Here is a 21,194-nt window from a genome sequence, read left to right on the forward strand (position 1 = left end):
TCACCCTTTGCCCTTATCCCATCCACACCTATTAACCTTGTATCCTTGGACAGCTTCTTGACAGCTTTGACACACCTGGATAGCTTTGACAGACATGAGAGGTTTGACACTTCCAGGATAGCTTTGACAGATTTTACAGTTTTGACATTTCCTGGATAGCTTTGATAGATTTGGCAGGTTTAATACTTCCTGGATAGCTTTAAAAGCTTTGACAGCTGGACAGCTTCATAACATTTCATTGAACCGTTGGATATCTCCTGGACAGCTGGACATCTCCTTGACAGCTGAAATCTCCTGGGCAACTGGACATCTCTTTTAGAGCTTGACAGTACAAATGAGTTTGTGAGTAAGAAGTACACAATCATGTTCACTTTTAACTGTCCCAATGAGGGGAGTGGGTGGGTGTTAACTCTCCCAAAGGGTACCTTACCTCTCCCAAAGGTGTTCTAGAACCCTATCCAAAGGAGCACCTTACCTCTCCAAAGGGGTACTCTTGATATCCATAAGAATCTCCCAAGTTCAGACCTCCTCTTACCTGTTCTAATCCGCACACTGTGGATTCCTCACTCCTGTTCTCCCAAAATCCCATTTCAGTGGAGATAGCTGGTGATTTAAATGACATGCGCAAACCCTGGCCCGACTCCAGTCTCATCCCGTGAAGAAGGGAAATGCTCAGCCTGGGGGCAGGACTTAGAAATTTCAGCTATTTCTGGGATTTTCGCCATGACGGAAAGGTTGTCTGTTGTGGCAAAAATCCTGGCCTTATATACATTTCAGGAAGATACACTAAGCTACAAATGAATAAGAGCTAACTGCCACATTGTAATTTCCTTTCATTGGTTGCCCACTCTTTTAGATGGCAGCATCTCCGATACTTCTGCATCTGTGAACTTGCTGATCCCTGTCCAAATGAAGAACTACTACAAATGCGTTTCAGAGAACAAAGAAATCATTAAACTAGGATCTGTGCTAAGTACAGCCATTAATTCCACTAAAAAGGTAACTCTTGAAAGAGCTGGGTAAAGTGGGAGAATTTGATTTATGTCAAACTTAACAGATATATGCACATAGAAAATGGTAAATTTTACTATTTAGTACCACATCAGGAATTTAGGGATGGAGGTCAACGTGCTTGATGAATAATGTTCCCTGACTTGATTTTCCACTTTCAGAAGCTCTGTAACGGAAGAGTTAAATGGTAACATTAACCCTGTAGAATTAAATCAGTGTTTACTTTGGGACCATCTTAGTGATAATTGTAGAATGCTTTAGGTTTCCTTATAAAATTATTTATAATTTCTAGTTAATTATAGCTGACAGATTTTAGAGTGAGAAGTCAGTAGGAGTTCTACTTCAACTGAGAAGTGAACCATAAAATAAGCATGAAGATATTGGCTGGATGTGTTTAATTGACTGATTTTAAATGGTAATTGTGTTTGAATTAAGTGAATTAAAAAGCAGCAAAGTAATTCGATATGGCTTGACTTGAATTGGAGGTTAACAAGGAAACATAGCTGTTTTAAAGCTGCTATTTTTAGTTTTGGAATACATTTAGGATGGCAGGACAGTAGAAATTAGTATTGTGTGAACTTGTACGATGTATGATGTGGGTGCCCCTGGAAACTAGCAGTGACCAGGACAGGCAAAGCTGCAACAAGTGTCTTCAGATAAAATCAGCTGAATTGAACCTACTGAGCTAAAGAGATAGTTGGAGACATTTTACATGATATGTGAGGGGTAAGATTTCTGGAGAAAATGTTGCAAAGCAAGGTCAGCCCACAGCTAGGACAGAAAAAGAACACCCGAGGGGAAATGGTGCATTGGAATATATCTGGGGTTATTTAAGTATATATAGTGATGTGTCATGGATAACCATATTCTCCTGGAGCTTGCTTGACCCCCTTAGAGTTTGTAAGAAATTTGTCAGGAATGTTCTGAAATATACCACAATTCTCTATTTTTGCCTGTCATAGAATGCTATGTATAAGGTTTCACAGTCTCACAGATAAGATGAGCAGTGGAAGACCTGACAGTCTTTGCTCACCTTTCTTTTCTTGTATTCCAACCCATTCAATGCAACTATTATTACCTATATAGTTGTTTATAGTAACAACATTATTGAAGATGAGTTTAGTTGTTGATGCATTAGGGTTTTCTGTGTGATCCGCTGATGACACTGGTTAGAAAATGTGATTATAATACTGGAAACTTACACTGTAGTCATTTCTCTGTTCAGTTTTTTTAGGTTAATATAGCCAAGGACATGAATAAAACAGTTGCAGTTGCAAGTTTTCAAGCTTATGGTACTGTGGCTTTAAGCTGCTTTGTCTGCAAGAGGGTTACATACATTATAAATTAATAAATTAACTTCTGATTGGCAGGGTCCCATTCATTATGGATGGTAATTGAGGTTTCACTGCACTTGAGGGAACATTCACAAAATGTATCGGCCTGGATTTTTGAGGTATTAATGACAGTGAAATTGGGAGCTTTCACTGTCATTACTCCTTTGAAACTGACATCAACTTATGGATTTTGCATGCATGTAGTTAAGTGTGGAAATCAGAGATCACCATCAGTTATTCTATGCTTTTCCAGATGTACATTGTTGAGGTCCTCCCAGAATGTAATCAATTAGAAATCAGTGATCTGATAAGAGCTTCTAATCCTACACTGGGGAGTATTTCAAGGAGCCCGCACGAGTGGGAAATGTGCAGGGTGATCTAATTAGGTGGGATGTGAAATTTCGATCTCCCAATGGCGAACTGAGATGCAGAAGTTAGCTGTGTGTTTGTGGCATGTTGAGCATTAGGCTGGCATGTGGCGGGTTCATATTTGTAATGCATTTGCATTCCATGAATACTTATTAGTGTGAAACAGGTTTTAATAAAGTTTTACTCTTGGGATAAAGAATCCGTAATCCAGTTCACAATCGTTTAAAGGTGTCGTGCTCCACTCAGCTTTGTGCAGTTGTGTGTAAAGTTAGCGGTTTCCCTTGTTTAACTCTACAGCACAAGGGAGGGGAGCAGGAGAATTACAGCTTGCATGGAGACTCGGGACTGGCAAGGGTGAATCAGTGGTGAGGTGGGTGGGGTGTGGAGCAGGGGTGGGAGCATGGAGGAGTAGAAGAGGGATCCAGGGGAGGATAGATGATGGAGGTGTGAAGTGGGAAGGGCCTGGTGTCTTCGGTATGGTAGGGTGGGTGGTGGGTACAGCCAGTAAAGCTAAGAAAATGAGGGGCCTTAGGGCAGTGTCAGGGCTGATCACATGTGTGTCTATCCCAGGGTGTTTGCTGATAGAGTCCTTACCTTTGAGTTCACCTTAAACATTTCAATTATCCCCACTGAGAGTGATTTAGACAATGTCCTTTACAATGTATGGAAGTGAGGGCCAGCTGAGCCTGTAAAATCGTAGAAATTTTATTTTATCATGTGGGACACGGGATAAAAAGAGAGAGCATAAGTAGCGCACTGTTCTGGAACACCATGTTTGAATCCCTCTAATCAGGTTTTTGCCACTGTCCCATTACCCAAACGGCTCTTATCCAAGTCACAAATGACATCCTATGTGACAGTGGCATAGGTAAACTTATCCCTCCTCATCCTTTCCAACCTGTCTATAGCCTTTGATATGGTTGACCACTTCATCTTCCTCCTCCAAAGCCTTGCCACCATTATCCATCCCAGTGGGACTGCACTCATCTGGTTCCATTCTTATTTATCAAATCTATCCATGAAATCACCCGCAATGGTTTCTCTACCCACTCCCGCATTGTTATTTCTGGGGTCACCCAAGATTCTATTCTTGGCCCTCTTCTATTTCTGGTCTACACGCTGCCCCTTGGCAACATCATCTAAAAACCCATTAATTTCAATGATGCAATGGTGCAATGCTGACACCCAACGCTACCTCACTCGACTCCTCCACTGTCTCCAAATTATCAGATTGCTTGCCTAAATTCCAGGAGATGAGCAGAAGTTCCTCCAATTAAATATGAGAAGAATAAAACTATTGTCTTCAAACCTTGCTGCAAACTACATTCCCTAGCCACTCACTCCATCCCTCTCTCTGGCAATTTCCTGAGGCTGAACTAGACTGTTTGCAATCTTGGCACCATATTTAACTCTGAGATGAACTTTCCCGCCATCAATAAAATCACCTATTTCCACAACTGTAATGTTGTCCATTCGATCTTTGCCTTAGCTAATCTGCTGCTGAAACCGCCATCCATACCTTTGCTACCTTTAGACTTGGCTGTTCCTACAATCATGAGGACATCCAAAACTCTACTGCCCATGTCCTTACTTGCATTAAGTCCCATTCAGCCATCACCTCTGCGCTCGCTGACCTATACTGGCTCCCGGTTAAGCAACACCTCAATTTTAAAATTCAGATCTCTTCCTGGCCTTGCACCTCCCTGTCTCTGTAATCTCCTCCAACTCCATAACCCTCCTAGATACTTGCACTGCTCCAATTCTAGCCTCTTGAGCATCCCCAATTTTAATTGCAAGACCATTGCATGAGCAGCACCTCCACCTGCCTAGGCCCTAGGTTCTGAAATTTTCTCCCAAACCTTACCATTGCTTTATTTCTCTATCCTCATTTAAGATGCTCCTTAAAAAGAAAGAAAGGCTTGTATTTATGTTGTGCTTTTCACAAGCACCAGCCACCTCAATGTGCTTGAGGGCCAATGAAATAGTTTTTGAAGTGTAGCCACTGCTTTGTAGGAACTGCAGCAGCCAGTTTACACATGACTAGCTCCCAGAAACAGTAATGTGGAAATGACAAGGTAACATGTTTTTGCGATGTTGACTGAGGGGTAAGTATTGGCCAGTACGCTGGGGATAGCTCCACTGCAATTCTCCAAAATAGTGTTATGGGATCTTTTGCATCCACCCAAGCAGACAGATAGGGCCTCAATTTAATATCTCATCCAAAAGACAATACCGCACTCCCTCAGTACTTCACTGGAGTGTCAAACTAGGGCTGGGGTTTTCTGGGCAGGACCCATTGCAGGTGGACGAAAAAGTCAGAGAGCCAGTCAAACGTCCATTGACTTTGGGTGGATATTTCTGGTCCCGCCAAAATCCCACCCTAAGTTTTTGTGCTCAAACCCTGGAATAGGACTTGAACCCAGAACCTTGTAACTCGGGGCAAGAGTGCTACCAATTGCGTCACAGCTGATCGAATTAGGGTGTACTTGCTCAATACGGTTTAATAAAGTAAGCTGCTGACACACAGCCTTGTTGCCTAATTTTTTTTAGTCAAAGCTAGGTGTTTGCTTTATAACACTCCTGTGAAGCGTCTTGGGACATTTTATTACATTATAAATGTTGTTGTTTCTGCTATCTTTATGTTTGCAACATGTTTTGAAACATTCTGTTATAACAAGCAATTGATACTGAATTTCTCAAATCTACATCAAATATTCATAACCCTAGCTGCTGCTAAATATTTGATCTAGGTTTGAGAAATTCAGTATCAATTGCTTGTTATAACAGAATGTTTCAAAACATGTTGTAAACATGAAGATAGCAGAATGTTTCAAAACATGTCTTACTTAATAATTTGATATTTTAAATCATGATAATGGCTTGAAATATATGAAGGATAATTCATCTAGCCACAGTCCTAAAGGAATCTCTCTCCATTAGAGAGAGCCAATTTTGGCAACTCATAGCTTGAGGGACACCACTCAGCAAGCACAGGGGAATGTAAGGAGAATGAAACACCACAGCCAGTGTGGGGATTGAACCCATGCTGTGGGCGTCATTCTGCATCTCACACTAGCTATTTAGCCAACTGAGCTAACTGACCTCTCACATGGAGAGTAATAGGTACATCAAATTAGGGTGTACTTGCTCAATATGGTTTAATAAAGTGAGCTGCTGAGTTTACCCATGCAAAGCGAGGAATGAGGAACATGTTTATGCTGTGTCTTTCCCTTCTTCAGGATGTTCCAAAACACTTCACAACCGGTAATTATTTTGAAGAGTAGTCTCAGTTTTGTATGCAAATAGCCCCAGCAGGATCCCAGAAAAGGTGGAAATGAGTAATTAAAATGTTGTTGATTGAGGGATAAATGTTGGCCAGGACATCAGGAGAACTCACCAGCTCATCTTTGAGTAGTGCCCCATGTGATCTTCAACATCCACCTGAGCAAGCTAAATAGCCTCAGACTACTTTTATGTGAACGTTGTGGTGCATCAAGTATCTTGCAAACACAGTAGCAGTATTTCCTCAGCCCTTGTTTGCTAACCATATTTCTCACCTTTTCTTAAGGAGGTTCTTACTGCTCTAGAACAGTTCAACTGTTACCACCACATCTGGCAGAGAGAGAGGGAAGAGACCATTCAAGGCTTTGTGAAAGGGAGCCCTCTGCTATCTGAATTTGAGTCACAGATTCTTTACTATCAGGATTTGGAATCCAAGATCAATTCTGAGCTGGAATATATTTGTGTTGGAGCGTTGGCACTTTACACTGGTAAAGTTTTTCAAAGTATTACAGTTTAATAGTAATCCATTTTAACGCAACAAACATCATAGTTTTTTTAAAAGGAAAAACCTTATGAATTTGTATTACTCTATGATTTGGTCCTCATGATAAATCTGGGCCTGAATTTTTCCCGCATCGGATCGCTGCCCGCAGTCGGCTCTGCACTGCCATTTTACACAGGCAGGCCAATTAAGGCCCCACCCCCGGCTATGTAATAAGTGAGCAGTAGCGCTGTGCGGACAGGGGGAGAGTCAGATCCAGTGTGTAGTTTGTGCATGCGCGCAAAAGAGCGCTTCAATCTCCCTGAGACAGCTCTGTGCCTCAGGGAGATTGAAGCAGTTTGTAAAGACATTTTTACAGAAATTAAAAATTTAATGAGACATGTCCCCTCATGTGACTGTGTCACAAGAGATGGGACATGTTTTTATTTTTCATATAAAATTTTTATTTAAGTAGTAAAAGCTTTAGGAAACCTCATCCCGTTCGTGGATGAGGTTTTCTAAAACGCGTGGCCTTTTTGCCTGCCCGCCAACCTTAAGGTCGGACGGGCAGCATAAACAATGACATTAATTAATTTGTTAATGGCCTTAATAGGCCTGTCAGTTATCGGCGGGTGCGCAGCCGACTCCGGTGCACGCCCGCTGAACGAAACATCGTGAGACAGCGCGATGATGTCATTGTGCGTCATTTTATGCGCCAGTGTGTTGGGCCTGCCCCCGCACGCTGACTGAAAAATCCTGGCCCTGAGATTGTGTACTCTCTTCATACGCGGATAGTCACTGGGAATGGACGTTTTTAAGTGTCCCATTTCTGAGGTACGGTTCTTGGCAAAAAATTCCAATCAATGGAGCTTCCCTGGTTTGCCCAAGGTTCTTTCCTGTTTGAAATTTCACCCATGTTGTTCAGTGGCAAAGGAACTCAAATTATTAGATCATTGTTAGGTTAACGAATTTAACATTTTTAATTCAATATCAATGTCATTACCATAGCTGAATCCCCAACCATCAACATTCTGGGAGGTTATCATTAATCAGGAACTTAACTGGACCAACCAAGGGGAGGCGGTGGCATTGTGGTATTGTTACTGGACTAATATTCTAAAGGCTCAGCGTAATTCTCTGGGGACCTGGGTTCAAATCCCACCGTGGCATGTGGTGAAATTTGAATTCAACAGAAGTCTGATGATGATCAATTGTCAGAAAAATCCATTTGCCCTTTAGGGAAGGAAATCTGCCATCCTTACCTGGTGTGGCCTACATGTGACTCACAGCAATGTGGTTGACTCTTAAATGCCCTCTGAACAAGGGCAATTAGGGAGGGACAATAAATGCTTGCCTTGCCCCCACATGCCATGGATAAATAAAATATGTACAAATTATAAATAATTTGTCCACAAGAGGCTGGGAATGAATTCTGTGCCAAAGTAATTCACTTCCTGATTCCTCAAAGGCACAAATCAGGAATGTGATGGAATAGTCTCCACTTGTCTGGCTGTGTGCAGCCTGAACAGCACTCAAGAAGCTTGACACCTTCCAAGAAAAAGCAGGGGGCTTGATTGGCATACCATCCATCACTGCCTTCACTATTGGCACACAGTAGGAGCAGTCTGTGCTATCTACAGGATGCACTGCAACAACTTGTCAAGGCACCTTGAACAGCACATGAGCCATACCACCTGGAAGGACATGGGCAGCAGATGCATGGGAACACCACGATCTGCAAAATCCGCTCCATGTCACTCGTCATAGTTACATACCATTATTCCTTCACTGTCACTGAGTGAAAATCCTGTAACGCCCTCCCTAACAACACAAGATGGACTGTAACAGTTCAAGAAGACAGCTCATCATCACCTTCTCAAGGGCAGTTAGGGATGGGCAATAAATGCTGGCCTTGCCAGCAATGCCCATATCCCAAAACTGAATAAAATTCAATCGATATTTTTATGGCAATTTTTTTTTTTTCAGTACACATGAGTGAGGACTTTTGCAAAAAAACCTCTCCTCTACTTTTTCTTTAAGGAATATCCCATGCATGGAAAAGTCATATTTGTATTCTGAACTCTGAGAACTACTAAATGAATAAGAAAAACCATCTTAAAGTTTGATAAAGGGTACACATGGACAATCAGATTATTGTGTTTCCCTTGTTCTTGGGAGTGACATGTTCCTTTTGTAAAATATTACACAACATCAACTTACCTTCTGATTGCTTTTTTAGTGCCGAACTGTCAAAGGCCAGTTAAGGCCATTAATAAACTAATTAAAGCAATTGTCAGGGCTGCCCGTCCAACCTTAAGGTTGATGGGCAGGCGAAGAGCCCAGGCAGCCTTCGCATATTTAATGAAACCTCATCCACAGGCGGGATGAGGTTTCATGAAGGGTTTATTAATTAAATAAAATTTTTAATTAAAATTCATAAACATGTCCCAGCTCATGTGACACTGTCACATGAGGGGACATGTCTGAATAATTTTATTTTTAACATCTTTTGCACTGAACTTAATCTCCCTGAGGCATGAAGCTGCGTGAAAGAGCGCAGGCCCTGACTCTCCCTCCTTCCCCCGCCCACACAGGTAGCGTTGAGCACTTCCGGGTGCGCGTCACGCTGGGCGGACCTTAATTGGCCAACCCATGTTAAATGCCGGCGTGCTGCCGATCGCGGGCGGCAATCGGCTCCACGCCCGCCTGCGCCCGCTCCCGACCAGCCCACCCGATGGGGAGAAAATTCTCCCCATAGGAAGGCACATGCATTTAATTGATTAGTAAGTATTCCTAATCATCTGAGGGCGATAGCGTAATACAAACATTATAAGCAGAACATTACAAAGTTGTTGTATTTTTCAGCTGATCTCAAAATGGCATTAACGTCAGAAACCAAAGCTTGGATGACTGATTTGGGGCGACACTGCAATAAAAAGTATCAAACTGAGATGGAGAACATTTTTGCATTTATAGAGGAAGTCAGCAAAAAATTGAATCGCCCTATCAAGGATCTGGATGATATTAGAATAGCCATGGCTGCACTCAAAGAAATAAGAGAACAACAAATTTCCATTGACTTTCAAGTAGGACCCATTGAGGTAAATCTTTGTTTCCGTTTGGAATTGCTTAGTTCCCTTCAACTGATTGTTTTCCTCACATAAGCAATGGACGGAATTTGCCGTGCCTACTGGCGTTGGGCATGATCGGCAGCTTGAGCAGACAATATGGCGAGAAGGCCAAAAATCGGTTTCACAATGTCATGAAACTAGTTTGCAACTGTCCGCTCCATCCGCCGATGGCGGGCTGCGTTTTCCGCCATCAGACATCAGGAATCTCATTGCAATACATCAGCATGTTATTATAAGCCCAGCCCGCCAGAATCGTTCCCCCCGCCACCACATCCCCCACCCCACCCACCGCTGGATCACCCACTCATCACGCCGACGTGTTTTGCAACGGCATGCACTTGGCGGGCTGCACTTTGAGGGGAAATCGGAGGTGAGTACATAGTAACATTGCGGAGCTCTTGCCTGGGTTGCCTATTGGACTTCAAGTTTGAGGCGCACTGCTGGGGGGAAGGGGAGGGGGCAAGGGCTGCCCTGCAGGTGAGGCACATTGTGGGGGGGAGGGGGGAGCAAGGACTGTCCTGCGGTATAGGTGCATTGGGGAGGGGGGCAAGGGCTGCTCTCTGGTTGAAGGTAGCGCCCAAGCACCTGTGGGGTGGGGGAGGGGGGTGGGCGAGGGAAATGGCCACGCATTAGGAAAGCCTTGTATAAAGTGACCATTCATCTGCAGCTGAGACAGTTTAGACGTAGCCACATTAATATGATTGGAGTCGGGCCTCTAGCTTCTCTGCCCACTCAAGCAATGCAGAAGCATCAAAGGGCTACCAATGCTCCAGAGCTTTTCACCCCTCGGGCACAGACTGCAAACTAATGAGCATTTTAGTGGACTGCAGAACAGTTGGACAACTGGGCACATTGTACAATCTCCTTGCTAAAGCTGGCCATGGAGCAGTCACTGGTGGAGGCGCTCACAGCTCCTTGCAATGTCATCATTCCGGTTTGGACCAGTCTCCCCCATGGTTCAAGCTAACAGTGCAGCCTTGCAGTGTGGGTTAGGAGAATGCCTGAGCTGAGAGCACAGTGTGCGGTCCAATAGGCAAAGTTGCCGCCAATCGATCAGGTGGAATGGGGCAGAGGTGGATGGGGTTTTGGGCAGCCATGCAGCGCACTAAACTCTGGCCATCCAAGCTGTGGCCAGCACTCTCCGGGATGCATTAAGGGCCTTCAGACTTAACCGAGACAGGTTCTTTGTACACCAATGTTAACCCACACGTCTCTCTCTTTTATTTATTGACGATAGTGAACCGCATGTACAAGTGTTTAACACCCATGCCCAGGCGTGCAACTTCAACTTCTTAACTTTCCTAACCCTGTCGCTAGGTCTTGGTGCTCCATGGGCATGCACAGCGGAGGAGGAGGCAGCCTGCTGACTGCCATGCCCTGTCCATGATGACCCTGACAGACATCCCCGGGAGGGCCAAGACCTGGAGGGCCCCGGCCTGCTTTTGGGGACCTGCTGTGTGGCAGTGGCACCCTGCTCGGCCTGTGGAGCTGGAGCTGCTGAGGTCACAGGAAGAGAGGATTCGGAAGGGCCGGACGCTCCTGGAGTCACCTGGATGGATGGCCTTTGGGGGCGCACCTACTGATCCTCCTCCCTATGGGTGCCAAAGGGCTCCTGGCTGCCTACTTGAGGAGAAGGGGTAGCTGGAGTGAGATCGAGCTGCCCTACACCCTTCTTCTGTACACATTGTTGGAGGCCAACTATGGCATTTGTGATGAAGTTGAGCCTGCACAGCAGTGCAGGGGCAAAGTCCTGGATGAAGGTGTCCATGGCGGCCACCATCCTACCAGTGTTGACCTTGGTGTGTTGGCATGCCGGCGCTATCACTTCAGGCTGAAGGCGGACGGACTCCTCCAACATACCTTACAATCTAAGGAGTGCATTGGACATCCCTTCCTGATGTTCCCGAGCTTGCCTTTTCAGCTCCAGCAACTGTGACATGACTGAGTCCAGAGGCTCATCATTTGACTTGGACTCAGCAAATTTGTGGACTCCTGCAGTCCTCCGAGTGCTGGACATCTGGAAAGTCCCTGCCACTGCTTGCTGCAGATCAGACAGTGTGATATGCTCACCAGATTGTGATCCAGAGGCAACTGTACAGCTAAGTCCCACTGAGGTGTGTGTCTCTGCGCTGGTGGAGGGTGTGGGTGAGCGCTGTAATGGGACCTCAAGGAGAGCACCTCCAGATTCCTCTTCAGAGATTTCTTCAGGGCTTGATTGGAGGCCCTGGGTCGTGGACTCCATCAGCTGTTTCCCACAAGTGCCTGTGGAAGCAAGGGGAGATAATTAGTGCGTGGCAGTGCCCTGTGAAACAGGACACATCAGTCACAGCATGGTTATCCGATGGATGTTGCACTGCTGGATCCTCACTTGGTAAAGGATCGCCGACCTTGCCGTCAGCACAGGAATGGCCCAGATCCTCACCGACCAGCTGGATGGCTCTGTTTTCAAAGTCCATGAGGATCTTGATTTCAGGCATTCCTGCACCGGTCTGCGACCTCCCTCTTGTTGTGTGCCAGCTTGTCCTGCATAAATAGAGGTGGAGAGCGTGTAAGCAGGATGCCTGCCAGGCCAGATGATAAGCATGCCTGGCATGTCTGTGTGATGAGTGGCCCCATGGACAGGATGAGGACAATGAAGGTGTGTGTGAGAGAGTGAATGGTGATGTCCCTGGAACTGGCAGTGAATGAGGGCACTGTGGATGTGTGATGGGTTTATGAGTGTACGAGATGAGAGTATTGAGAAGAGTGACTTACCCTACGGAATGGAGGAGATCATTCATCCTCTTGTGGCACTTGGTGGCTGTCCTCTTTTGAAGGATGTTGACGCTGACCACGACTGCCACAGCCTCCCAAGCCAGATAGTGAGGTTGATGCCCATCCTGTAGCCAGACTGAGGGTAGAGGACATCACAGCGAGCCTCCAATCCGTTCAAGAGGCGCTCGACGGACGCATCACTGAACCTGGGGGTAGTAGTCTTTTTTCTTTTCAGGGCTATGTCTTCTTTGCAGCAGTCCTAGGTTGGAAGCACTGAGAGGTGTGCGAACAGCTGGACTTTAAATAATGCGCCTGACATACTGAAGCGGAAGGTGATGGTTTGGTGAGCGAATGAGAGCCTGCCCACTATGGAAGTGGTGTGTTTCCCGGGAATGCATAATTAACGCGATAGGTTTAGGATGATAAGGTGTGAAGAGTCACCATTGCAGCTGATGGCTAAAATGTCGTTTTACCTGCCTGCTACAGCACTTAGTACAAATCTGGGATGATTCCGCCCTTAATGTACAATGTATAATTAAAACATCAGGAAGCGTTACGGTGAAGCAGCCTGGGAAGAGTGCCCTGCAGTCAGTTCTTGTTGAAAATAACAAGAGACCGGCGGAAAGATCTCAACCAGCGCGAGTGTGGGGAAGCTTCAAAAAGTGACGTCAGCACAAAGGTGAGAGCTGATTGGTGAGTAGTGGGTAAGTGTTTTTCTCCAGTTTTTTTCTCCAGTTTAAAATGGGTTAAGCTAAGGAAAAGTTATGTTCTAGTTTTTATTTAAAGTACATAAATAATTTAACGTTTTTTTTACTGTATTTTACTTAAAGGTTTTTTTTCAACTAGAGGCATGGCAGGGCAGCTCAGTCCCGTGTTATGTACCACCTGCACGTCCTAGACGCTCCTTCCGCTTTGACCGACCACGTGTGCAGGAAGTGCCACCAGCTGCAGCTACTTGAGCTCCGAGTTTCGGAGTTTGAGCGGCAGCTGGAGGCGCTGAGGTGCATCTGCGAGGCTGAGAGTTTCATGGATAGCACATTTTTAGACATGGTCACCCCACAGCTTATGGAAGTGCAGACAGAGAGGGATGGGTGACCATCAATTAGAAAAAAGGTGTCAGGCAGGTAGTCATGAAATCCCCAGGGTGCATCTTGCTCGAGAACCGTTTTTCTGTGTTGGAAAACAGTGAGAGTGATGGTTCCTCTGGGGAGTGCAGCCATCCTCATGGCACTGTGAGTGGCTCAGCTGCACAGTGGGGAGGAAAAAGAGGGGAAGAGCAATAGTGTTAGGAGACTTGATAGTAAGGGGAACAGACAGGCATTTCTGCGGCTGTAGAAATGACTAGAGGATGGTATGTTGCCCCCCTGGTACCAGGGTTGGGTGTCATTGAATGGCTGCAGGGCATTCTAAAGGGGGAGGGCAAACAGACAGAGATCATGGTACATATTGGTACCAACGACATATGTAGAAAGAGGGATGAGGCCCTGCATGCAGAATTTAGGGAACTGGGAAGTAGATTGAAAAACAGGACCTTAAAGGTAGTAATCTCTGGATTACTTCCGGTGGCACGCGCTAGTGAATATAGAAAAAGGAGATTAGTCCAGATGAATGCGTGGCTGGAGAGATAGTGCGGGAGGGAGGGCTTCAGATTTCTGGGACATTGGGACCATTTCTGGGGGTGGTGGGACCTGTACAAGGGTGATAGGTTGCACCTGAACCAGAATGGGACCAACATCCTTGCGGGGAGGTTTGCTAGTGCTGCTGGGGAGGGTTTCAACTAACTTGACAGGGGGCTGGGATCCTGAGAGGAGGTTCAGCAGAGGGAGATGCACAGCCAAAATTAAAAGAGAGAGCAAGTGACTCTGGAAGGCATAGAAATTATAGGCCAGTTAAGGCACAAGGAGTTTGGCAAGTTTGGATGGTATTTATTTTAATGCAAGGATTCTGGCAAATAAGGCAGATGAGTTGAGGGTACAAATTAACACATGGAAGTATGATGTCATTGTTGTCACAGAGACATGGTTGAGAAAGGGGCAGGATTAGTAGCTTAATATTCCAGGATATAGGGTCTTCAGGCTAGACAGAGGTAAAAGAGGAGGGGGTATCGCAACATTGATCAAGGAATCAATAGCAGCAGTAAGGACGGATGATAACTTAGAGGGTTCTTCAAATGAAGCCATATGGGTAGAACTGAAAAACAAAAAAGGAGCAATCACATTGCTGGGAGTGGTCCCCCAAACAGTCAGAGAGAAATAGAAGAACAGATATGTAGGCAAATTTCAGAGAAGTGTAAAACTAATAGGGTAGTAATAGTGGGGGATTTCAACTTCCCCAACATTAACTGGGTTAGTCATAGTGTGATAGGTTTAGAGCTTTTTAAGCCAGTATGTAGAAGGTTCTACAAGAGAGGGGGCAGTCCTGGACTTAATTTTAGAGAATGAAGGCGGGCAAGTGGTGGAGGTATCAGTGGGGGAGCATTTTGCAGATGTTGATCATAACTCCGTTAGATTCAAGGTTGTTATGGAAAAGGACAAGGATGGGCCATAAATCAGAGTTCTAAATTGGAGGAAAGCCGATTTTAATAAGATCAGATATGATTTGGCCAGAGTGGACTGGGAGCAGCTACTTTTAGGTAAATCTGCGTCAGAGCAGTGTACAGGGCCAACGTATTCCAGTAAAGATAAAGGGTGGGACTAAGAAATCCAGGGAACCCTGGATTTCGAGGGATATACAGGTTTGGACAAAGAGAAAAAGGGAAGTTTATGGCAGATACGAAGGGCTCAAAACAGCGGAATCCCTAGAGGAGTATAGAATGTGTAGGGGGGAACTTAAAAAGGAAATTAGAAGAGCGAAAAGGAGCCATGAAAAAAACATTGGCAGGTAAAATAAACGAAAATCCAAAGTTATTTTACAAGTACATTAAGAGTAAGAGGATAACTAGGGAAAGAGTAAGGCCCATTAAGAAGCATAGTTGAATTTGTGTGTGGAGCCAGAAGACGTAGGTAGGGTTCTAAATGAATACTTTGTGTCGGTGTTCACAAGTGAGAGGGACAACATGGGTATGGAAATCAGGCAGAAGGACTGTGATACAATTAAAGAAATTAGCATAGAAAAGGAAGAGTTCTAAGTGGTCTGGCAGGCTTAACAGTAAATAAATCTCCAGGCCCAGATGAAATGTATCCCGGCCTGTTGAGTGAGGCAAGGGAAGAGATAGCAGGGGTGTGGGCAATAATTTTCAATGCCTCTCTGGCCACAGGAGAGGTGCCAGAGGACTGGAGGACAGCTGATGTGGTACCGTTATTCAAGAAGGGAGGACGGGATAAACCAGGGAACTACAGGCCAGTCAGTCTAACCTCAGTGGTGGGGAAACTATTGGAAGCAATTCTGAGGGATAGAATTAATCTACACTTAGAGAGGCAGGGATTAATCAGGGACAGTCAGCATGGTTTTGTTAAGGGGAGGTCATGTCTGACCAATTTGATTGAATTTTTCGAAGAGGTGACCAGGTTTATCGATGAGGGCAATGCCTTTGACGTAGTCTACTTCGACTTCAGCAAGGCCTTTGATAAGGTCCCACATGGGAGACTGTTAATGAAGGTAAGAGCCAATGGGATCCAAGGCAATTTGGCAAATTGGATCCAGAATCGGCTGAGTGGCAGGAAGCAGAGGGTGATGGTCGAGAGGTACTTTTGTGACTGGATGCCTGTGTGCAGTGGGGTTCCACAGCGATTGGTGTTGGGTCCCTTGGTGTTTGTGGTATATATAAACATATTAGACTTGAATGTAGCCTGGTTGATCAGTAAGTTTGTGGATGACATGGAAATTGGTGGGGTGGTAAACAGTGAGGAGGATAGCTTTAGGTTACAGGAGGATATAGACGGGCTGGTCAGATGGGCTGATCAGTGGCAAATGGAATTTAATCCGAATAAGTGTGAGGTGATACACTTGGGCAGGACAAACAAGGAACGGGAATACACAATGAATGGTAGGACTGTGGGAAGTACCGAAGACCAGAGGGACCTTGGTGTGCTTGTCCACCGGTCCCCTAAGGTAGCGGGACAGGTAGATAAGGTGGTTAAGAAGGCATATGGGATACTTGCCTTTATTAGCCGAGGCATAGAATATAAGAGCAGAGAGGTTATACTGGAACTGTATAAAACGCTGGTTAGGCCACAGCTAGTGTATTGCGTGCAGTTCTGGAATCCACATTATAGGAAGGATGTGATTGCACTAGAGAGAGTGCAGAGGAGATTTACCAGGATGTTGCCTGGGCTGGAGAGTTTTCGTTATGAGAGATTGGATAGACGGGTTATTTTCCCTGGAGCAGAGGAGGTTGAGAGGGGACATAATTGAGGTGCATAAAATTATGAGGGGCATGGATAGGGTAGACAGGAAGGAACTTTTCCCCTTGGTGGAGGGAATAATAACCAGGGGGCATAGATTTAAGGTAAGGGGCAGGAGGTTTAGAGGGGATGTGAAGAAGAATTTTTTCACCCAGAGGGTGGTGGGAATCTGAAACTCATTGCCTGAAAGGGTGGTAGAGGCAGAAACCTTCATAACATTTAAGAAGTATTTGGATGTGCACTTGCGATGCCATGGCGTTCAAGGCTATGGACCTCATGCTGGAAAGTGGGATTAAAATAGTTAGGTACTTGTTTGACCGCGCAGACTCGATGGGCCGAAGGGCCTTTTTCTGTGCTGTAGACCTCTATGACTCATGACTCTAAAACCAGTGCCATGTTGCAATTTTGGTGCAAGAGCAATAAAAGTGCAATGCATTGCTGTTGGTTCAGGATAGCATTGGAAGAAATATAAGATATTACAAGATGAAGCCTTTAGACTGTTTCAGTGGCTGGTTATTTCAATCCTCCCTTTTTGCACCATTTGAGAAGAGCAGACTGTAAGCATAATTCTTTTCCATTTAGAAAAATGTGAACTGATGCACATGAGCAGTGACTTGTGGTTCACACCACTGCCGAATGTTGGTAGTGCAGTTTTATGTGGAGTAAAGGGAGTATAAATGAACTCTTCTATTAAACGTTTGCCAGTGTATTACTATTTTTAATTTTTTCTTGCCCTGTGACAAGTTACAGCCATTATTTTAGATTGAACTGTGCCATGTAAACTATTTTTTGCCATTTTAATAGGAATCTTATGCGATGTTAAACAAATACGAATTGCTTGTGGCCAAGGAAGAGATAGAGAAGGTAGACACTCTTCGCTACACTTGGGAAAAACTGCTGGTGCGTGCAAGTGAGATCCAGAATGAACTAGTTGCCTTGCAGCCAAATTTCAGAGGAGAACTGATCAATAATGTGCAGATATTCATTGATGACTGTAATGAGTTTTATGTGGATTATGAAAAGGTAAGCTGATACAAAAATTAGAATGAGTCAATTGAATATTTATGTTTTGCTGACTGAAATGAATATATATTCTTTATTTAAAAATCATTTTTGTTTTATTTTCCAAGGGCAGAATTTCCCCCCCGTTGGGGCGAAGTTTAGGAGCGGGCGTGTGGAGGCGCGCCTCCAATTGGTGCCCCCAATTGGGGGTGTGCCACCATTTTACGTGGGTGGGCCAATTAAGGCCCGCCCAGCGTGACGTCCGCCAGGAAGTGCTATGCGCTTCCTGTGCGGGTGGGGGGGAATTCCCTGAGCCAAGAGTGTGCACAGAAGAGCGCACTCATCTCCCCGTGGCTAAGTGCTGCCTCAGGTAGATCAGCTCCACACTATAAAATCTTAAAAATAGAAATAAAAAATTTCCCTGTCATGTCCCCTCATGTGACACTGTCACATGAGTTGGGACATGTCCATCACTTTCAAAGACACTTCTATTACATTTTTTAAAACCTAAATGAAACCTCATCCCGCCTGTGGATGAGGTTTCTTGCTTTTTCTAATGCCCGCCAGGGCTCCCGGCCTGGCTGCCAACCTTAAGGTTGGACAGGCAGGTCCACTAATTACTTTAATGAGCAGGTGCACAGCTGATTCTGCTGAGCCCCTGCCGACCTGAAAATTGAAATGGGGCGGGGTGATGTCGGGAGTTCCGTCTGAAGCCATCCCGCATCATGTTACGCGTCAGCGAGTGGGCCCTGCCCGCCATTCGCCAACCGGGAAATCCTGGCCTGAGAAATATACAATGAAAATTGTTAACTATGTTATTGTTTATAACGCCCGAAATATGGGCTGCGGACAAGGCCGTGCCCCAGCCAGAAGTTCATTGACTTGCAGCGAGACAGGACAATCCTGGCAGCGGGGGCTGGGTGGGGTGGGGTAGGTGCTGAAAATCGCACCCACGGAGTGATTTATTGCAAAACATTTTTTTATGACAATAGCTCTAAATCTGCAAATGTTATCTGATAATTTCTCATTGATAAGCATTTTGAGACTCTACCTATTATAAAACTTTGAAAATACTTAACTGTTTACAATGGATCACTAGTAAGCTTTGTTTTTATTTACTATAGGAAGGACCAATGGTTATAGGTTTGGCACCACAGGATGCCAGTGATAGACTCATAATTTTTCAGGTATGTTGCTCTTGTTATGGACACAGATTTTATGAACATTTTGCTAAGCATTGCCCACAACTTCCTAGATTGTATTGAATTCAGTTTCATAAATCATTATGGAGTGTTTTGAACTGAACCCTCTCAGTTGCCGGACCAGCCCTGCAATCATCATACTGACAACTGAGTTCATAGAATAACCGAAGGATAATAGATGCTAAGTAGCATTACATTTTACATTTTCCTTACCTTATTCCGGAGAAATACATGAGGCAAAATTGGCTCATCCCCAAAACAGTTTGGGGGATCACAACACGTGATTAACCTGTGCCAGTTCCTTTCAATGCAGGCAGCATGAAAACTTCATACAGCTTGTTTATTGCCATAATTCTATTGTGTTGCCAGTGCTAAATGTGTGTTGAGTGGCTGCGTGGCTCAGCAGATTTGTGCACCATGGGGAAGCCTGCTGTCCTGAACAAGCCACATCCTTGCTCTACCTACTTTTTATTTGCACACAGAGCATCAGTGACCTTCCTCACACAACAGTAGAAGGCAAACTGAAACATGTTTGAAATATCACCTGCTCCAGACTGGAAGTAACCCCAATGCAAATAAATTCATTTATTTGTGAAGAACCCTTGAAGTCAGAACCAAGGATTTCACCATGTCCCACATCACTTTCTCTAAATTTCAGCAACTTTGAATAACCACCACATATGCCTATATATCAGCAACTAACCTGAGAGTAGTTGGTAATGCCTTTATGTAGCATTGGCAGGGGGAATCCTTCCTGTGGCTGAATGCATGTTCAGCTGGGCGAGGTTAAGAGACTATTAGCTGGAGCACTGAGCTTGAAAATGGCACCGCTGAGATCAAATCAGCGTTATGCGCTGAACCATGTCATTTCCTTTCTCTGCGTACTCTCTGCATCTGTGCTAGTAACTACTCAAAATGGCTTCAGCTGCAATCTGCACCAGAAGTGTGCATGTGCCATTTTGGTACCAAAACAGCTTACAGGAGCAACCCAATTTTGCAACAATGGTCTTTGCCTACAGCCTCAGTATTTCTCACTCATAATAGGGAAATCATTTTCTACCACTTCACTCTACTGCTCATCAGACCACTAATATTTACTATTTGTGTGGTTTACAGAGAGAGATTGTATATGTTTTATTTTGTTTTGCTGCCAGAATCAATTTGACAACCTGTTTCGTAAGTACATCACATACACAGGTGGTGAAGAGCTGTTTGGCTTGTCTGTCACTGAATATCCTCAGCTACTGGAAATAAAAAAACAGTTGACGTTACTTCAGAAGCTATATGGGTTGTACAACAATGTGATCAATACAGTCAGCAATTACAATGACATCCTGTGGTCAGAGGTCAGCATTGAAAAAATCAACAATGAGCTTATGGAACTTCAGACCAGGTAACTGTTAGGTTTTGGCAAAGCTGTTCATTATTAACATATTTTTGTCGACTGAAAATTGTTATTGTGCTGTTATTTTCAAGTTGCAGGCTTCTGTACATGTACATGGGGCTGCTTCAATTATTATTAAACTAGTTATTTCTTTAGCTACAAATATTCTTTATTTTTTTCATTGCCCAGAAGCTTAAAGAACAAAAATTACCTTATTTTTGCTTCCAATTTCATATCCTTTTCATCACATGGACTGCCTAATTCTATTTGCATAATATTGTCCACCAGTGCTAACCCTGAAAGATGTCTGGTCACAGTAAAACTGGAGGCAAAGGGCGCGCCAAGGCCAAGACTCACTCCTCCAGAGCCGGTCTCCAGTTCCCCGTCGGCCATATCCACTGGCGGCTGTACAAGGGCTACTATGCCGAGCGGGTCGGGGCCAGAGCCCTCGTCTACTTGGCCGCTATTCTTGAGTACCTGACAGCCGAGATCCTCGAGCTGGCCGGCAACGCGGCCCGGGACAACAAGAAGACCCGCATCATCCCCTGCAGCCTGCCATTCATAACGACGAGGAGCTCAACAAGCTGCTGGGAGGGGTCACCGTAGCCCAGGGTGGGGCCCTGCCCAACATCCAGGCTGTGCTGCTGCCTAGGAAAACTGGGCACCCCAGCAAGGTCTATGCCTGAAGAGGTGAGGTCAGAATAAGATCTCCCCTTACCTCTGGCGATCTATTGCTGAAACCCTTATGCATGCTTTTGTCACCTCAAGACTGAATTGCTCAAATGCTGTCTAAGTATCTGCCATCCTCCACCCTTCATAAATTCTAGCTGCTTGTGTCGACATTCTTGTCATTCACCCCCATTTTTGCTCACCTGCAATGGCTTACCATTACTTAGCATTT

At 44.9% G+C, this 21,194-nt stretch overlaps 1 protein-coding gene across 1 annotated transcript in view; it reads left to right on the top strand.

Annotated features, from left to right (window-relative positions):
• dnah5 (dynein, axonemal, heavy chain 5) overlaps window positions 1–21,194 on the top strand; it is a 531,647-nt gene that overhangs the window by 197,804 nt on the left and 312,649 nt on the right. Inside the window, exons 22-27 of the mRNA XM_078539077.1 lie at window positions 857–999; window positions 6,283–6,484; window positions 9,343–9,578; window positions 17,510–17,728; window positions 18,832–18,894; window positions 20,064–20,302. Coding sequence (XP_078395203.1) covers window positions 857–999; window positions 6,283–6,484; window positions 9,343–9,578; window positions 17,510–17,728; window positions 18,832–18,894; window positions 20,064–20,302 — 1,102 coding nt within the window. The remainder of the gene's footprint in view (window positions 1–856; window positions 1,000–6,282; window positions 6,485–9,342; window positions 9,579–17,509; window positions 17,729–18,831; window positions 18,895–20,063; window positions 20,303–21,194) is intronic.

Source organism: Cetorhinus maximus, chromosome 3, assembly GCF_964194155.1.
Source record: "Cetorhinus maximus chromosome 3, sCetMax3.hap1.1, whole genome shotgun sequence".
Classification (NCBI taxonomy): Eukaryota; Metazoa; Chordata; class Chondrichthyes; order Lamniformes; family Cetorhinidae; genus Cetorhinus; species Cetorhinus maximus.